This window comes from Brassica napus, chromosome C4 (assembly GCF_020379485.1).
Source record: "Brassica napus cultivar Da-Ae chromosome C4, Da-Ae, whole genome shotgun sequence".
Taxonomy (NCBI): domain Eukaryota; kingdom Viridiplantae; phylum Streptophyta; class Magnoliopsida; order Brassicales; family Brassicaceae; genus Brassica; species Brassica napus.
In genome coordinates, this window is record NC_063447.1 from 6,343,942 (window position 1) to 6,357,406 (window position 13,465).

At 39.2% G+C, this 13,465-nt stretch overlaps 3 protein-coding genes across 9 annotated transcripts; 2 read left to right on the top strand and 1 right to left on the bottom strand.

The window, feature by feature from the left end:
* The first annotated feature begins 942 nt into the window (after nt 1–942).
* LOC106450994 (interaptin) lies at nt 943–4,960 on the top strand. 7 transcript variants are annotated; one of them, XM_048753452.1, is made up of 5 exons: nt 943–1,095; nt 1,691–1,937; nt 2,157–3,819; nt 4,181–4,387; nt 4,461–4,960. In XM_048753452.1, the coding sequence occupies exons 2-5, from the start codon at nt 1,714–1,716 to the stop codon at nt 4,779–4,781; spliced, it is 2,415 nt and encodes an 804-aa protein (XP_048609409.1). In that variant the 5' UTR covers nt 943–1,095; nt 1,691–1,713; the 3' UTR covers nt 4,782–4,960. The 7 variants fall into 7 exon arrangements, with proteins under 7 accessions (XP_048609409.1, XP_048609412.1, XP_048609413.1 ...); XM_048753455.1 differs by lacking the exon at nt 943–1,095 and adding an exon at nt 1,102–1,227; XM_048753456.1 differs by lacking the exon at nt 943–1,095 and adding an exon at nt 1,280–1,491 and having other exon boundaries at nt 1,678–1,937.
* Nucleotides 4,961–5,831: 871 nt separating this feature from the next.
* On the top strand, nt 5,832–9,104 carry LOC106450992 (protein CROWDED NUCLEI 2). Its single transcript, XM_013892834.3, has 3 exons — nt 5,832–6,849; nt 7,318–8,004; nt 8,195–9,104. The coding sequence occupies exons 1-3, from the start codon at nt 5,938–5,940 to the stop codon at nt 8,771–8,773; spliced, it is 2,178 nt and encodes a 725-aa protein (XP_013748288.3). The 5' UTR covers nt 5,832–5,937; the 3' UTR covers nt 8,774–9,104.
* On the bottom strand, nt 9,049–10,501 carry LOC111205880 (probable adenylate kinase 6, chloroplastic). Its single transcript, XM_022702238.2, has 4 exons — nt 10,045–10,501; nt 9,798–9,938; nt 9,473–9,736; nt 9,049–9,400 (listed from the first exon to the last, which is right to left on the bottom strand). The coding sequence occupies exons 1-4, from the start codon at nt 10,390–10,392 to the stop codon at nt 9,263–9,265; spliced, it is 891 nt and encodes a 296-aa protein (XP_022557959.2). The 5' UTR covers nt 10,393–10,501; the 3' UTR covers nt 9,049–9,262.
* Between the last annotated feature and the right edge of the window lie 2,964 nt (nt 10,502–13,465).

Consider the following 13,465-nt stretch of genomic DNA (forward strand, 5'->3'; position numbering starts at 1 on the left):
AACTGTTGAATATCTCAAGAAAGAATTCGAGATGAAAGATCTTGGAAAAACAAAGTTTTGTTTAGGATTACAACTTGAGTATATGAAAGATGGAATTCTTGTGCATCAAAAGGCATATACAGAAAAAGTACTCAAAAGATTTAATATGGACCAGTTTCACCCATTGACTAGCCCCATGGTCGTGAGAAGTCTTGGTCCGGACACTGACCCATTTGGTCCGAAGAAGAAAAATGAGGAAGTCCTTGGTCCCGAAGTGTCTTATCTCAGTGCCATAGGAGCTCTGATGTATTTAGCTGGCCACACACGACCAGACATCAGCCTTGCTGTGAACTTACTTTCTAGGTTCAGCTCCTGTCCGACCCAAAGGCACTGGAAGGGGAGTGTTATAAACCATTTAGTGATCGACCCATTTATCAGCCCGTGTAGCAAGACGCGCCAAGCCCATCCGCAGGATTATACTGGCGCCTATCTACTCTTGTGTTTATCTACATTATAGTTGGTGTTTAACTTACGTATTGCTAGTCATTATCTAGTTAAGGATAAGTACGATCTCATGTCGATCCAGTATTTAGACCGTCATTACCATATGTATATAAAGACCAGTTGGTCGACCTAATAATACACACAAGTTCTCGTCTTCTTCACAAAAACAGCTGTGTAAGCCCACAGAATAATTTTATACACTAATGTTATAATTACACTTTTTCTCCATTTAATTATCAATTTTAATCTAGAGAAAAGGCAGAAACCCAAAATAATATTGAGTGCTTGATAACCAAACAACTAACACAATTGGGCCCACGATAAGAAAAGCCAAGCGGGCCGCTCCTCTGGAAAGGCTTTATCAAAGCAAATTCCACAAGTACCCTTTGAGGATAACCCTAATTCCGGAGAAAGCCATTTGTTTTGTCGTCACCCTGTCTTAATCGAATCTCTGTTATACGTACTAGTTAACGATACGTAAACTAACGCCGTCAGGAAAAAACCTCGATTACCGTTTCGGATTCTTCATCGTTTTTTTAATTCAGTTTCCCTCCATCTTCTGAGAAGATTCTTCTCGATACTCGTTCCTCCGGAAGAATCACTCTGCTTATGGTATAACTTCATAACTTCATGGATTGTCTCCTTTCGATAGTTTTTGTTTATTTTTTGTTTTCAATCTTCTTCATTTTCTCCGCCGTTTGGTCTCAAAGTTCGATATATTCCTTGAAAAGATGTTCGGTTTTGGTACGTCTCTCTAGGGTTTTATTTTAGTAGGTGGATTGTTGTAAGGGTGTTTTGGTCTTTTTAGCTTTGAGTTGTAACAGCAACTCGATGTTTACGGATCTGTCAGAAACTCTCTGACAATTTCGTTATTTAAAAAAGACTGTGTTCGATCTTGATCTTGATCCTGGTTCTATTTTTAACCTATTATCTCATCAGTCAAAAGCTAAAAAAATGATGGTTGAATCATTCTCATCGAGAAGCAAGCAAAGCAAGCAAGTAGTTTAAGTAGGTTTCACTTTGCAACACTCTTCTCTGCTCTGTTCTGTTTCATGATTACTATCTCTTTACTCCTTTCCATGTAGCAATCAAATCAGTATCACTTTCAATGACCTGTTTGTGCCATTTGCCTTTTAATTTTTTTTCTTACTCTTTTGTTAGTATTAATCTTCTTCTTTTTATTAACATATATAGTTTTTGATTCCAGCTTGCCTTGTTTAATACTGGGAGATGAAGAAGCTTTTCTTTTTCAAATCGTCATCTGGTAATGGCAATGATAAACAAAATCGCCGGGGAAAAGAATCAGAAGCTACTCCAAAGGGTGTTGCCATAAAGTCTCAGAGTGGTCAGGCTCTTAGAAGAAGTCATTCGTTTTCTTCCGCAGCTTTTCTCCTTGATGGAACTTCCTCAAATGATCCAACCGCTACAAGACAAAGAAACCACCAATCATCTCGGTATGTTCTTTTTTTTGCTTTGTCTTACTCTTCTTTTGTGAAATTATTTGTTAAGTCCAGTATTCAACAAGAAATCGATAGGCGGTAGCTAAGCCATTTATAAGAGATTATTGATTAGGCGGATGTTTTAGTACCTAATCAGATTAGGCGCGCCTAAACTGATTTTTAGAACACTGATTAAATGTTTTGGTGACTTGTTATTTATTAACTTGATTCTAGTTTCAGATGTTTTACGCCAGAGAGCCAATGCAAAAAACCAGACCAAACTCACAAGTACAAAGTACATGACTCATCTGGAACATTATCAACATGTTCTAGTAACGTCTCAAGCCAAGTCTTGGACCGTTTCATAGATGGGGAAGAGCATCATCATCATCATAAGCAAAAGAGCGGTTCTTCACTAAGCAACCTCTCAGGTAGCACCATCAAAGCAAAGAAGCTTCCTCCTCGATCTCAAATCCATTCACCAACAGTATCAGACATTGTCAAAGAGAGACGACACTCCGATAACAACCATATAAACGACGCATCGGCACGGTCCCTCGCAAGAAGCGTCATGGAAAGACTCTCCCACACTCAAGGCAAGTCAAAGGCCCTGAGCTACGGGTCACAAGACTTGGACGTTTTCGCCAATCTCCTCCCACTGGCTGAACACATAAAGAACGGTTATTACAAGGATGACCACGTGGAGGAGGAGGTGTTCTCGCACGGTAAGAACACCGAGCTAGAGAAGAAGTATAAAGAAGCTGAGAAGAGAGTGAAGATGCTTTCTCAAGAACTAAACGAGGAGAAGTGTGACTTTGAGGAGAGAGTAGGCTTAGCGTTCGAAGTCTTGAGCCTCTTGAGGTCACAGATAGACGAGAGAGCTTTAGCTAAAGAAGAGATCAAACGTGTAAAGACCGATGCAGAGTTGCATATAAAGAGACTAGAGAAAGAGAAGAGCGAGTTAGAGTTTGGTCTTGAGAAAGAAATTGATAGAAGATCGATAGAGTGGAGTTCAAAGCTAGAGAGCTTTCAGACAGAGGAGAAGAGGCTGAGAGAGCGCGTGAGAGAGCTCGCCGAGCACAACGTCTCGCTCCAGAGAGAAGTAGCGACGTTTCACGAGAAGGAAACCGAGCGGATGGATATGATAAGAGAGATGGACGAGAAGGTTAACGAGCTGAGTGAAAGAGAAGAGCAGACAAGACAAGAGAGTGTGTATTTAATGCAAAACCTCTCCGAGTTGCAAGAGAGTTACGGTGAAGCGAGAGAGGATCTTGATTGTGTGAGAAGAATGTTTGAAGAGAAAGACAAGGAGTGTAAAGAGCTGAACAAGTCTGTAACGAGGCTTGTGAGAACGTGCAGAGAGCAGGAGAAGACTATTCAAGGACTTAGAGATGGTTTCTCCGAGAAGCAACCGTTGGAGAAGTTTCAGACAGAACAGATAAGATTGGCAGGTGTTGAGTACTCACTTAGAAAAGAGTTGGAATCGATGAAGCTTGAAGGTGAGACTCTTCGTATAGAGAATACTTGTCTGCGGAGTCGAGTAAAAGACCAAGAAGAGGGTGAAGCTATGACGACTTTGAAGCTAGATAACGAGATGAAGATGCGTGTGTGTCTCTTGCAAGACCAAGGAGTGTCAATGTTGAATGAGAGCATGCAGGTGTGTTACAAGCTATTGAAGTTCATCAAAGAGAAGTTATCTCAGGACATGCGTGATGGAATGAGTGAGCAGTTTTTGATTGAATGTGAGATGAATGTCCATGGGATAAGGCGAGGAACTGAAGATTTGAAGAGAAGTTTGCAGACAGTCACCAGCTTACTACTTGAGAAAGGCAATGAGATTGCATCAAACTCAGAGTCACCTGCTAGGCCTAGTGAGCCAAGAAACCAATCTGTGGAGGTGAGTTTGTCCAAAATCTCTTAGTAATATTCATTTTAATATAAAACAGGTCTGACCCTGAAACAATTTTCTTAAAATCCTATTCATACCACTCAAATCGGTTTAAATGATTCTAAATTAGTTTAAATATATAAAATTTAATAATAATATTAGTATAAATCCACAAATTTGTCTAATTTTTCTTTTTTTTGTATATCTAATATGAAATGTATATAAAATAAATTAGTATTTCGTTAAAGATAATCCGCCTACTCGTTTATTTGCTTAGTTACCGCCTACAGATTTTTTGAACATTGATTTTAACCCAAGTTTATTACATGTTTTATATGTGCTAAGTGTTTCACCTTTTGTCTGATTTTAGAAACTTCTGAGAGCTGAGCTCAGAGCAGAGAGTCTAATCACGAATTTGTTAAGAGAGAAACTGTACTCCAAGGAACAAGAGATCCAGCAGCTTCATGCAGAAGTAGCCACAGGAGTAAGGGGTAACGAAGTTCTAAGACGTGAAATCCAAAACGTCTTAGACAACCTTTCAGTAAACACCCACCAATTAAAAGACCTCAAGCTTCAGGTAAGTCAGTTTTTACTTTATTTTGTTACTCATGAAGATTCATATGACTTATATATGATGATTTTGACATTAGATGGTGAAGAAGGATGAGAATGTCAACAGGCTTGAAACCAATCTACAAGAAGCTGCAAAACAGTTTGCTAGTATGAAAGTTAACTTACCAAGAGTGATGGAGGAAAGAGAGCAGATGTGTAAGGAAGTGAACGAGTGCAGAAAGAGGAACATGGAGTTGGAGTCAGAGAAGGATGTGTTGAAGAAGGAGGTTGAGAGGTTGGAAGAGGAGACACTTTACAAGGAAGGTCAGATCACGATACTTAAAGACACTCTTGGAAGCAAGCATTTCGATCTTCTGTCTGGTACTGACTTCTCGTATAACGATTTCTTAGTGCAATAAGACTATAGAATAAAAATGTACAGGCGTATGCTTCTCCTCGTGCTCTTGTTTCTGTCTTTAGGTGTTGTAGGTTTGATAGATGTTGTTCTGTCTTTTAGTCTCTTTTTAGATATGTTTTTTTCACAAAGTTTCTGATTTGTACTTGGATGGCTAAATAAAATTCACCATTTATGAACGAACAAAAGTTGTTTGGTAAGGTTTTTAAAGAAAGACTATCGCACCATGATTAAGTTTTTGAACTGTACTGGATGGTAAGATTCACCAAAAAGATCTATAATACACCAATGATTAGGTTTTTTTTAAACCAAAGACTATTCCATAAGCAAAGCCATCCACATATTCTCAAAAAAAACAGCACTTCTTTCTACCTGCTGATCAAGCATTCCCTCTAGATTACTGCTCAAGTAGCATTCAAGTTTTGTGCTCCTGTACAGGCAGGCGATGACTAAGAGACTCTCCAAATGCAGGTCAAAGCAAAAAAAAAATATATTTAAAAAACAATAGATGAACTACTTCAGATTCATTAATTAGTCCTTTCCATATCTTCCTCATATAAATGACTAGAGACCAAACCAATTATACTGCTGATACATAAAACAAGCCAGCACCCAAAAGCTACAACCCATTTCCACATTTGCTATCCGGGCTTGCAAGAAGTATGATTAGTGTGCTATCATCTGTGTGGCGGTTTTACACTTGCCCAAGTTATTTACAGAAACAGCCTGAGAGCATCAATCAATGCCATTTCATAATTTAGTAAGAAAAAAAAACAAAAAAAAGCTCTTATATAATATACTACAAGATCAGAGACAGATGTTGGTGCTAAAAGCTATCAATTTGGGATGCAGCCTACTCTCTTACTTCGGACATGGTAATCTACATGAAGACATATGTATCATATAGTTAGGGTACACGTTACTTGCTTTGTAGGTGAATGACATTAAGGAATACAATCAACTTTCTATATATCTCACCTCCCTCAGTCAATGAAAAAGCCTTACTAAAGTTGAAGCCCAATCTAAAAGTAGGCCCATTAATGCAATACTGATCAAATAATTTAATCAATTAAAACAACAGTGAGATTCAATTGAGCAAATAACAGATCCACTCACTGTCCAACTCTTTGAATTTACCGGTGATCCGATCGGATCTAGCGATGGACGGTGGAGACGATATGGATTCGCTTTTCGAGGGGATGGAGCTTTTTACGCCGTCGTCGTCTCAGTTCGCCGATAGCACCGACAACGCACCCGCAATTTTGCCGCCTTCGAAGGAGGCGGAGGCGACAGTGATCACGGCTCCGGCGGCAGAGGCGATGTCTGAGCCTCTGGACGAAGATATGTTCTCCGACTTAACGATAGTGACTCCGGTCCAACACGTACCTGAGGCAGTTACTCATCCATCTCCGTTACCGTCTTCTTCTTCCTCCTCCTCCATGAGGCGGCAGGTGTCGCGGAGGAAGAAGAGATCCGGCGGGTTAAGAATCGGATACGGGAGGCACGAGATCAACGACGACGAAGACGACGATTCCGTCAGTCAACAATCGGCTGATTCCGTCGGTCAGTTATCAGATTCCGTCAATCAAGTAACGGATTCCGTCAGTCAACAATCAGATTCCGTCAATCAAATAACGGATTCCGTCAATCAAGTGACTGATTCCGTTAATCAACCATCAGATTCCGTGGTTGATCAGCCTTTGGATACCGTCAAGGCTCAGATCGAAGGGAAGCTAACACGAGCACGTGCCTTAGCCGCTTCAGTTACCGCCACTCGCAAGAACGCCATTAGGAAGAGAAGACAAGCGTCTGAGAATCTCAGATTAGCTTCAAAAGCCCACGACGAGCTCGAGAAGCAGCTCGAGGAAGCTATCGAGGCTGAGGATTTCGATGCGGCCGAAAAGATCAGCGAAAGCCTCGCTGGTGCTGAAAGAGATAAGCTTTCTCTCGCGGCATTGCTCCGTCAAGCGGAATCTGATTGTGATGCTATTGAGTCCAAGATGGAGGAAGTCCTCCTTTCTCAGATCGCAGCTGAAGAAGAATCTGCCTCTCTGCTTCGCGGATTTTGCACGGTATGTTCATTGTTGTTGCAACTCGGGGGCATTCCCTTCTCGTTTCGGGTTCAGTTCTTCGGTTCTAGAGGTTTAGGATCGGTTTGGATATTTAGAAAATTCGAATTGGTTATTTTGGTTTTCGGTTCGGTTTGGTTAACAAAGTTGGAAACTGCTAATATCCGAAGTAATTTCCGATCCCATTTGGTTCGGTTTGGTTCCAATTAATTCGGGTAAAAAGTCCAAAAATTCAGGTTTTTCAGATTAAATATCAGATTTTTTTGGGTTTTCAGATAAAAATTTGGATAATTTTAAATATTTCGGATAAAAAAAGTATTCGGGTAATTTAGTTTTTTTAGGTATTTTGATCCAAACCCGAACCTTCAATTCTTTGGTTCCAGATAAATGTGCCCATGTCCAGTTGCATCTATGTACTTCTGCTAGTAGTAGAGATTCATAAGGTTTTTACTGTGATTGTTATCTCTATAGGATGCTGAGAATGAAGCTGAGTCGATTCTGGAAAAGGCAGATGCATTTTGTTTAGAGGAAACTGGGAAATGGAATTCACGTTGTGAAGATGTAGAGTTCAGAAAAGTTGAACTAGATATAGAGTCTGTCATAGTTGATAACGTTCGATTGTCATTAAATGATACTCTTGAGGGATCTGTTGAGCAAGAGATGAAAGAAAAAGAGATGCTGCGTAAGAAGAAAGAACATTTATCTGAAGAACTTGAGGAGCTGCTTGCTCTGGTGAAGGCAAAGGAGAAGGAGATTGACGAGAACGATTCCCAGATAAAGGCAGTTGAGGAGAGAATTAATAGTGTGGTCTCTGGCTACAAAGAGTTGCAAACAAGCATGGATAAAATGTTTAGCGATTTGCAAGCGGGTCTCTCCCAGGTTGATACGGAAACTGAGGATTTGTCAAGGAAAAAGAAAGACGTGGATAAGTTTGTGGCATCTGAGAAGGAGAGAGGGGCTAAACTCCGTGAACTTGTCAGTGTTTCGGCAGATGAAGCAAATGAATATGAGGAAGTTATTAAACTGAGAAAAACTCTGATGTCATATGTGTCAAAGACTAGAGAAGAGAGAGCAAAGCTTGGAAGTATCGAAGAGAAGCTCTCTGAGGAAGTCCAGAGGCTACAGGAGGAGGTTTCCAGTACACGAGAGTCACTAAAGGTATTCATCTTCTTCCTTCTTTTCTGAAACATGATATGTGAATCTTGTTCCACCTCTATTCATGTTATACATTTATAACTACTTATCCATAAAGTGAATATTATTGGAAATTTTACTCTGAAACAAATGCTTAATGACTGTAATACAATATGGTATTGAATCACGTAGGGTCATATCTCTTTGTTTACAGGAGCAATCTTCTAGAAAGTCGATCATCCAACAGAACATTACATCATTCATGGATAAAATTATGTTCATAGAGAAGAGGATGCCGGAGCTTGAAGCAGAGAAGAAAGTGGCTGCCTCAACGAGAAATTTCAAAGAAGCGGGAAGAATAGCAGCAGAAGTCAAGTCCTTAAGTCTGGAAAAGGATAAGATACAGATCGAAACAGGACAAGCGAACTCTGAGCTCGAGAAAGCAGAGCAGGAGATTGAAGAAACAATCAAGAGGCTACAGGAGTTAGAGGGGTTGATTTTGTCGAAAGAAAAGGAATTGTCTGTGAGTAGATTCCAGAGGTTGCGTATTGACAGTGGTACTGCGAAAGCTGAGAGATCAGCTGCTCTGGAGCTGAGTGATCTCGAGGAAGCTAATCTTCTACTTGAGGAAGCACAGGAAGCAGAGTCCGAAGCAGAGAAGCTTAAACTCACATGCGATCTCAAAGAAGAAGATGGAGAAGAAGAGGCTAAAGAATGTTTTGTCTCGATGGAACTTATAGCCACCTTCGGTCTGAAAAAATTACACGAACTGGCAGAATCTGTGCCGTCGTAACTCCCAAGCTGCTTCAGGTTCAACCCTCGGGACCAAAGGCGCTCAGAGATGATCAAGCAAAATATTTAAAAGGCCTTGTTGATGAGTCCACAACGTTTAAGCTCATGTACGTTAGTCCACATGTCAACATGTATGGTTTTGTTTTTCGGATCCGTGTTTGATTGATTTCTTGATGAAAGAAGAGAGTGCAAGCTTGCTCAAGCAATACACTTGTAAGTTTCATCCAAACACTTTTGAATACCTTTTTGTACAAGAACCGAACTCATGCTTCTCAATGAACATTGCAAAATATAAGCATTGATTCAGATTAAAAGAAAATCATTGTCAACAATCTATGGTGGACTAGAATCCACAGAGAAAACTTTGCTATATAATGTATGCATTAGTTTGTGATGTCACAATAATAGGGACATGTATCTCTTTTATTCACTATCATAAAGCATATGCACGAGAAGGCTTGCTCGAGCAAAGAATGTAGGAACAGAGAGACTAGGCTATTGCAGACTGTTTATCATCCTCCAGGTGTAACGCTCTAAGTAGTTTCGGCCATGACTGTGGGATTCCACCTGGTAATTCAAACTCCAACAGCTTCCCACGCTTCCTGTAGAACTCCTCCACTGGTTGAGTCTGTGGACAAGAGCACAAACATGTAACAAAACTGCAAACTTCTATATGAAAGTTTGAAAGAAGAACATATACCATTTTGTTGTAGACTCTGAGTCTTTCCTTGACAACTTCTGCAGTGTCATCAGCTCGGGTTATAAGCTTTGATTCACACTTAGGTGGAGGAAGAAGCGGAGGCATATACATTCCATCATCACCTTTGATATCAATGCATGCAACGTTATAGTTTGCACCACACTCGCTGCAAATCCTTCTCCCCAGACATTTTGCAAGTAACGCCTCTTCCTTTAGCTTCAGGTTGATCACCAGATCAACATTAATTACTCCCTCCAGTATTTCCTACAAGACACACAGATGTCAAAAGGCTTCTCTGCAAGATAGTCTAAACTGAACTGCTCACCGCTTGTGTCACGGTTCTTGGAAACCCATCAAGAATGTAACCAGATTCGCCCTTCTCCTTGCCAGCTTCGAGACGCTTTGATAACAAGCTTATAATGAATTCATCAGGAACCAATTTGCCATGGTTAACAAGCTCCTTTAGCTAACACCAATTCAGACACAACAAACAAGATTATGTTTCTAAGATTATTCAGACACATATTGCATAAACAAATAAGAAAGATCTTAAATTTGAGTTCTAGGCTGACCTGAGAGGAGAGGAGACCAGAGGAGGAAAGCTCTTCGCGTACGAGATCACCGGTAGCGATATGAGGAACGCCGAGGAGGGTGGAGAGACGAGAGGCGTAGGTGCCTTTACCAACACCGGGACATCCGAGAAACACCCAGTGAAAGTTTCTTCCTTTGGACGGAGAAGGAGACGAAGAAGGAGAGGACGACTTTTCCAGCTCCGCCGCAGCTTCCTTGAGATCGATCTCAGGGTCCAGCGATGGCCCATGGGTGGAAGAAGAAGAAGACAGAGACCTGATTAAGAAAGAAGAAAGATTATTCTTTGCAGCCGGCGTAAACGGCCTGAAGAGACGGTGAGCAACCGCCATGAGGAAGAGAAGAAGAAGAAGATGAATGAATTGATTGTTTGTGGGGGTGCATCGTCCAAGGTCAAGAAGGGAAGAGAGAGGCTTTGATGATCGGAGGAAAAAAATGTAAAGTTTTCACTTTTATTTAATTTATTATTGGCTCGTTAGAAATAAAGTTTTCATTTTTATTTAATTTATTATTGACTCGTGACTTAAAACATGTCAATGTCTTTACGTCACTGTCTTTCTTGATCATCTAAAAGATGAGTTCTTCTACGACCATCGAATAAAACGTGTTATGTCTTTATGTCGGTAGTGTTGGCAGCGAACGGTTTTGGATGAATTTAGTTTGGAACCTGTAGTCTGAGAGAGAGTCCTCCATGTTGCATTGCAGATACACTGTATTTTAGGACATCCGCAGCAGGAAGCTCTCGTGTTGATTCTCAGTTAATAAAAATCAATAAAATAAGATAAGTGAAGAGAAAGAGTGCACAGATGGAAGAAAGAGACCAAAAATGTTTCGTTAAGAAGGTACTTTCTCAGGGAGGGAAGAGACTACATTACAGTCGTCATATACTCGATGGATTAAACGTTTTTTACATACTTTATAATTCAATTATTATTTTCTTTTTTCTAATGAAAAACTTTTACAATTCTCACCACTAAAGATGCTCCTAAGACTCTGGATTCTAGTATCAAGCGCAATACAACAGTTATCAAGAAATTGAACTGATCAATGAGGAGAAGTGTGAAGGACTCATGGATGATCTGGGAGGTGTTAACCTTAGCAAATTTGTTAGTGAAGCAGTTGCCAAGCTCAAAAGCTCAGATATACAAGCAGCTGCTCAGGTTTGCCCTCTCTGTTTGTTTCCTGTCTTGTTCTTTTGTATATGTTTTTCCTATTCAGTATTTGACACCTTTTCTTTTTACCTTATGCTCTCTGTTTTTCAAGGCCTTCTACTTTAGCTGATATCAATGATTTTTGACAAATATACTTCACTACTTTTTTTTGGTAAAAATATACTTCACTACTTCATCAAATGTATAAAGAGTTTTCTCCTAGTCTAACACAAGGGCTCTTGAAAGTCTTCCTTCTTGGAATATCTGCCGACAAATTACTATGCAGACAGAAACTCAAAGGCAATGAAAAAAACGCATTACCCTAAAACTTCTTGTGGAGCTCTACTATGCTGGAGTAATAGATGATGGTAACATCCTCATCAATATTATTATGGATGCCAGAAGACAGAGATGAGATGCCACCCAAACAAATTTGACACTTCTTGCCAGTTTTGCTAGGCAAGAAAGATTTTTTCTTGGTCTTCCCTATTTCTGGAGAAAGATAAGTGTAAAATTGGCGAATGCTAAAGGGGAGGTTAGCAAAGACAGTGCGCATCTTCATATGAAAAGCTGAGGAATCCATATGACTATCTCTATCTAAATATCTCAATAGTAAATTTTGTATAACTCAATTGGGTTTTCTTGTTCTCCTTGGGTCTAGATTTAGTGGAGTTGATTACAGAAAAGCATAGAAGATGTAACATAACTGTAATCACATAATTGATGAGTGTATGGGTAGTTTCGTAGGTTTCTTGTCACACACTGACTCACTGGAGCCCTATAACATGGAAGCCCAAAAAGAAAGTTAAAAGGTTTCTATCAAGAAAATGAAAACATAGTTGTATTACTATTATGGATAAAACAAGGATTACTAGTAGTAGTACTATACCTTTTGGCCCTTTTATGCTCGTCAGATTAATTTTTATCACTCCAGTGTCCATTATGTTACTTCTTCGTCCTTTTGGTTTCAAAGCTGTCGATTCTGGTCGGAATCATAATACCCCAACTTGACTCTTTGAGTCTTGTTAGAAGAAGTCAAGAAGGCCAATAACATGAAGTGAGAGATGGCATTCAGTCTTTAGTATTTGTCATGTAATTGCTACATATCAAACATGAAACGGATCAAGTATCACGGGATAGCTAATTACACACTTCTTAAATTATGGTAAAAAGGACAAAAAGAAGAGAGTAAAATTTGTTGCAAAGAAGTCAAAAGTGTAGTCACGAGAGCAGCGACAAATGCGGAATAAAACAATCAAAAGACTCAAAAAGCTTTCTTAACATCAACAGTTCGGATTTGTGTAAGAACAAAAGAAAGAGCGGAGATTACGGGGACCAACAGTGACGTCGACCTCTCCCACCCCGTCGGTGCCCAATCTCACCAACTTTGTTTCAATCAATGCTCACTTTTTCTAATCCTATTAACAATTATTCGTAAATAAAAATGTGGGTTGATAAGAAAATGTCGCATGCTCTACCATATAACTATAGGGATACACTACCATTGTTGTTTACTTTCTTAACAATACAATCCACTTGATTATGAATTGTTTATATAGTTCACTAACGTAAGAACATACATTAGTAGATAAGTAGATAACTGATAATGAAATCTACATTAAATCATTGTACCCTTAATTATTAATATATATATATATATATATATTATTGTTACGTTAGTGAACAATAATCAGTTCATGTGAATCAATTCTTCGCTAGATTCTTGTTGCGACAAGAGTCCTATTACACCACTAAACTTTTTTTATTATTATCATTGTGCTTCATATTCTTTTCGAGTGATCGATGGCAGAAAATTGTGTTTTTTTTTCTTCTTTTCTTTTTGGGTAGATATGGAACCAAGTTCTGGATATTAATAAAGTGATTTATATGTGTTATAAGTTATAACATAGGATCAGATTTTAGAGAAAGAAGGCCATTTTATTTCTCTTTTGGCTTTCTTAAATGTTAGTTAATTAGGACCATAGACGTTGGCAAGGACTTCGTTGATATCTTGAAGCTTATTCATATTATTTGGAGTCAGAACAAAAGTTGATCCCTTAGAGTAGGTTTGAATATTAAGATCATATCTACGTACTGAAAGTTGAAATAATATGGACAAGAAGAAGTTGTAGAATTCAAAGAGACAAAGAAATCAAGCCAATTTTTTTCATGGTATCAGATTCCTATGGTTAAGCTTTTGTTGTTTTTGGACTGAAAAAAAAAAGAAAAGAAAAGAAAAAATGAAGGTTTGTGG

What these genes read in the sequence shown, in the direction of transcription:
- LOC106450994 (XM_048753452.1), top strand. Translation starts at nt 1,714, where the DNA reads ATGAAGAAGCTTTTCTTTTTCAAATCGTCATCTGGTAATGGCAATGAT. An exon ending in CAAGAAACCAATCTGTGGAG is followed by an intron (nt 3,820 to 4,180) that starts GTGAGTTTGTCC and finishes GTCTGATTTTAG; the next exon opens with AAACTTCTGAGAGCTGAGCT. An exon ending in TAAAAGACCTCAAGCTTCAG is followed by an intron (nt 4,388 to 4,460) that starts GTAAGTCAGTTT and finishes TTTTGACATTAG; the next exon opens with ATGGTGAAGAAGGATGAGAA.
- LOC106450992 (XM_013892834.3), top strand. Translation starts at nt 5,938, where the DNA reads ATGGACGGTGGAGACGATATGGATTCGCTTTTCGAGGGGATGGAGCTT. An exon ending in TGCTTCGCGGATTTTGCACG is followed by an intron (nt 6,850 to 7,317) that starts GTATGTTCATTG and finishes TTATCTCTATAG; the next exon opens with GATGCTGAGAATGAAGCTGA. An exon ending in GTACACGAGAGTCACTAAAG is followed by an intron (nt 8,005 to 8,194) that starts GTATTCATCTTC and finishes CTTTGTTTACAG; the next exon opens with GAGCAATCTTCTAGAAAGTC.
- LOC111205880 (XM_022702238.2), bottom strand. Translation starts at nt 10,392, where the DNA reads ATGGCGGTTGCTCACCGTCTCTTCAGGCCGTTTACGCCGGCTGCAAAG. An exon ending in CTGGTCTCCTCTCCTCTCAG is followed by an intron (nt 9,939 to 10,044) that starts GTCAGCCTAGAA and finishes AATTGGTGTTAG; the next exon opens with CTAAAGGAGCTTGTTAACCA. An exon ending in CAAGAACCGTGACACAAGCG is followed by an intron (nt 9,737 to 9,797) that starts GTGAGCAGTTCA and finishes TGTGTCTTGTAG; the next exon opens with GAAATACTGGAGGGAGTAAT.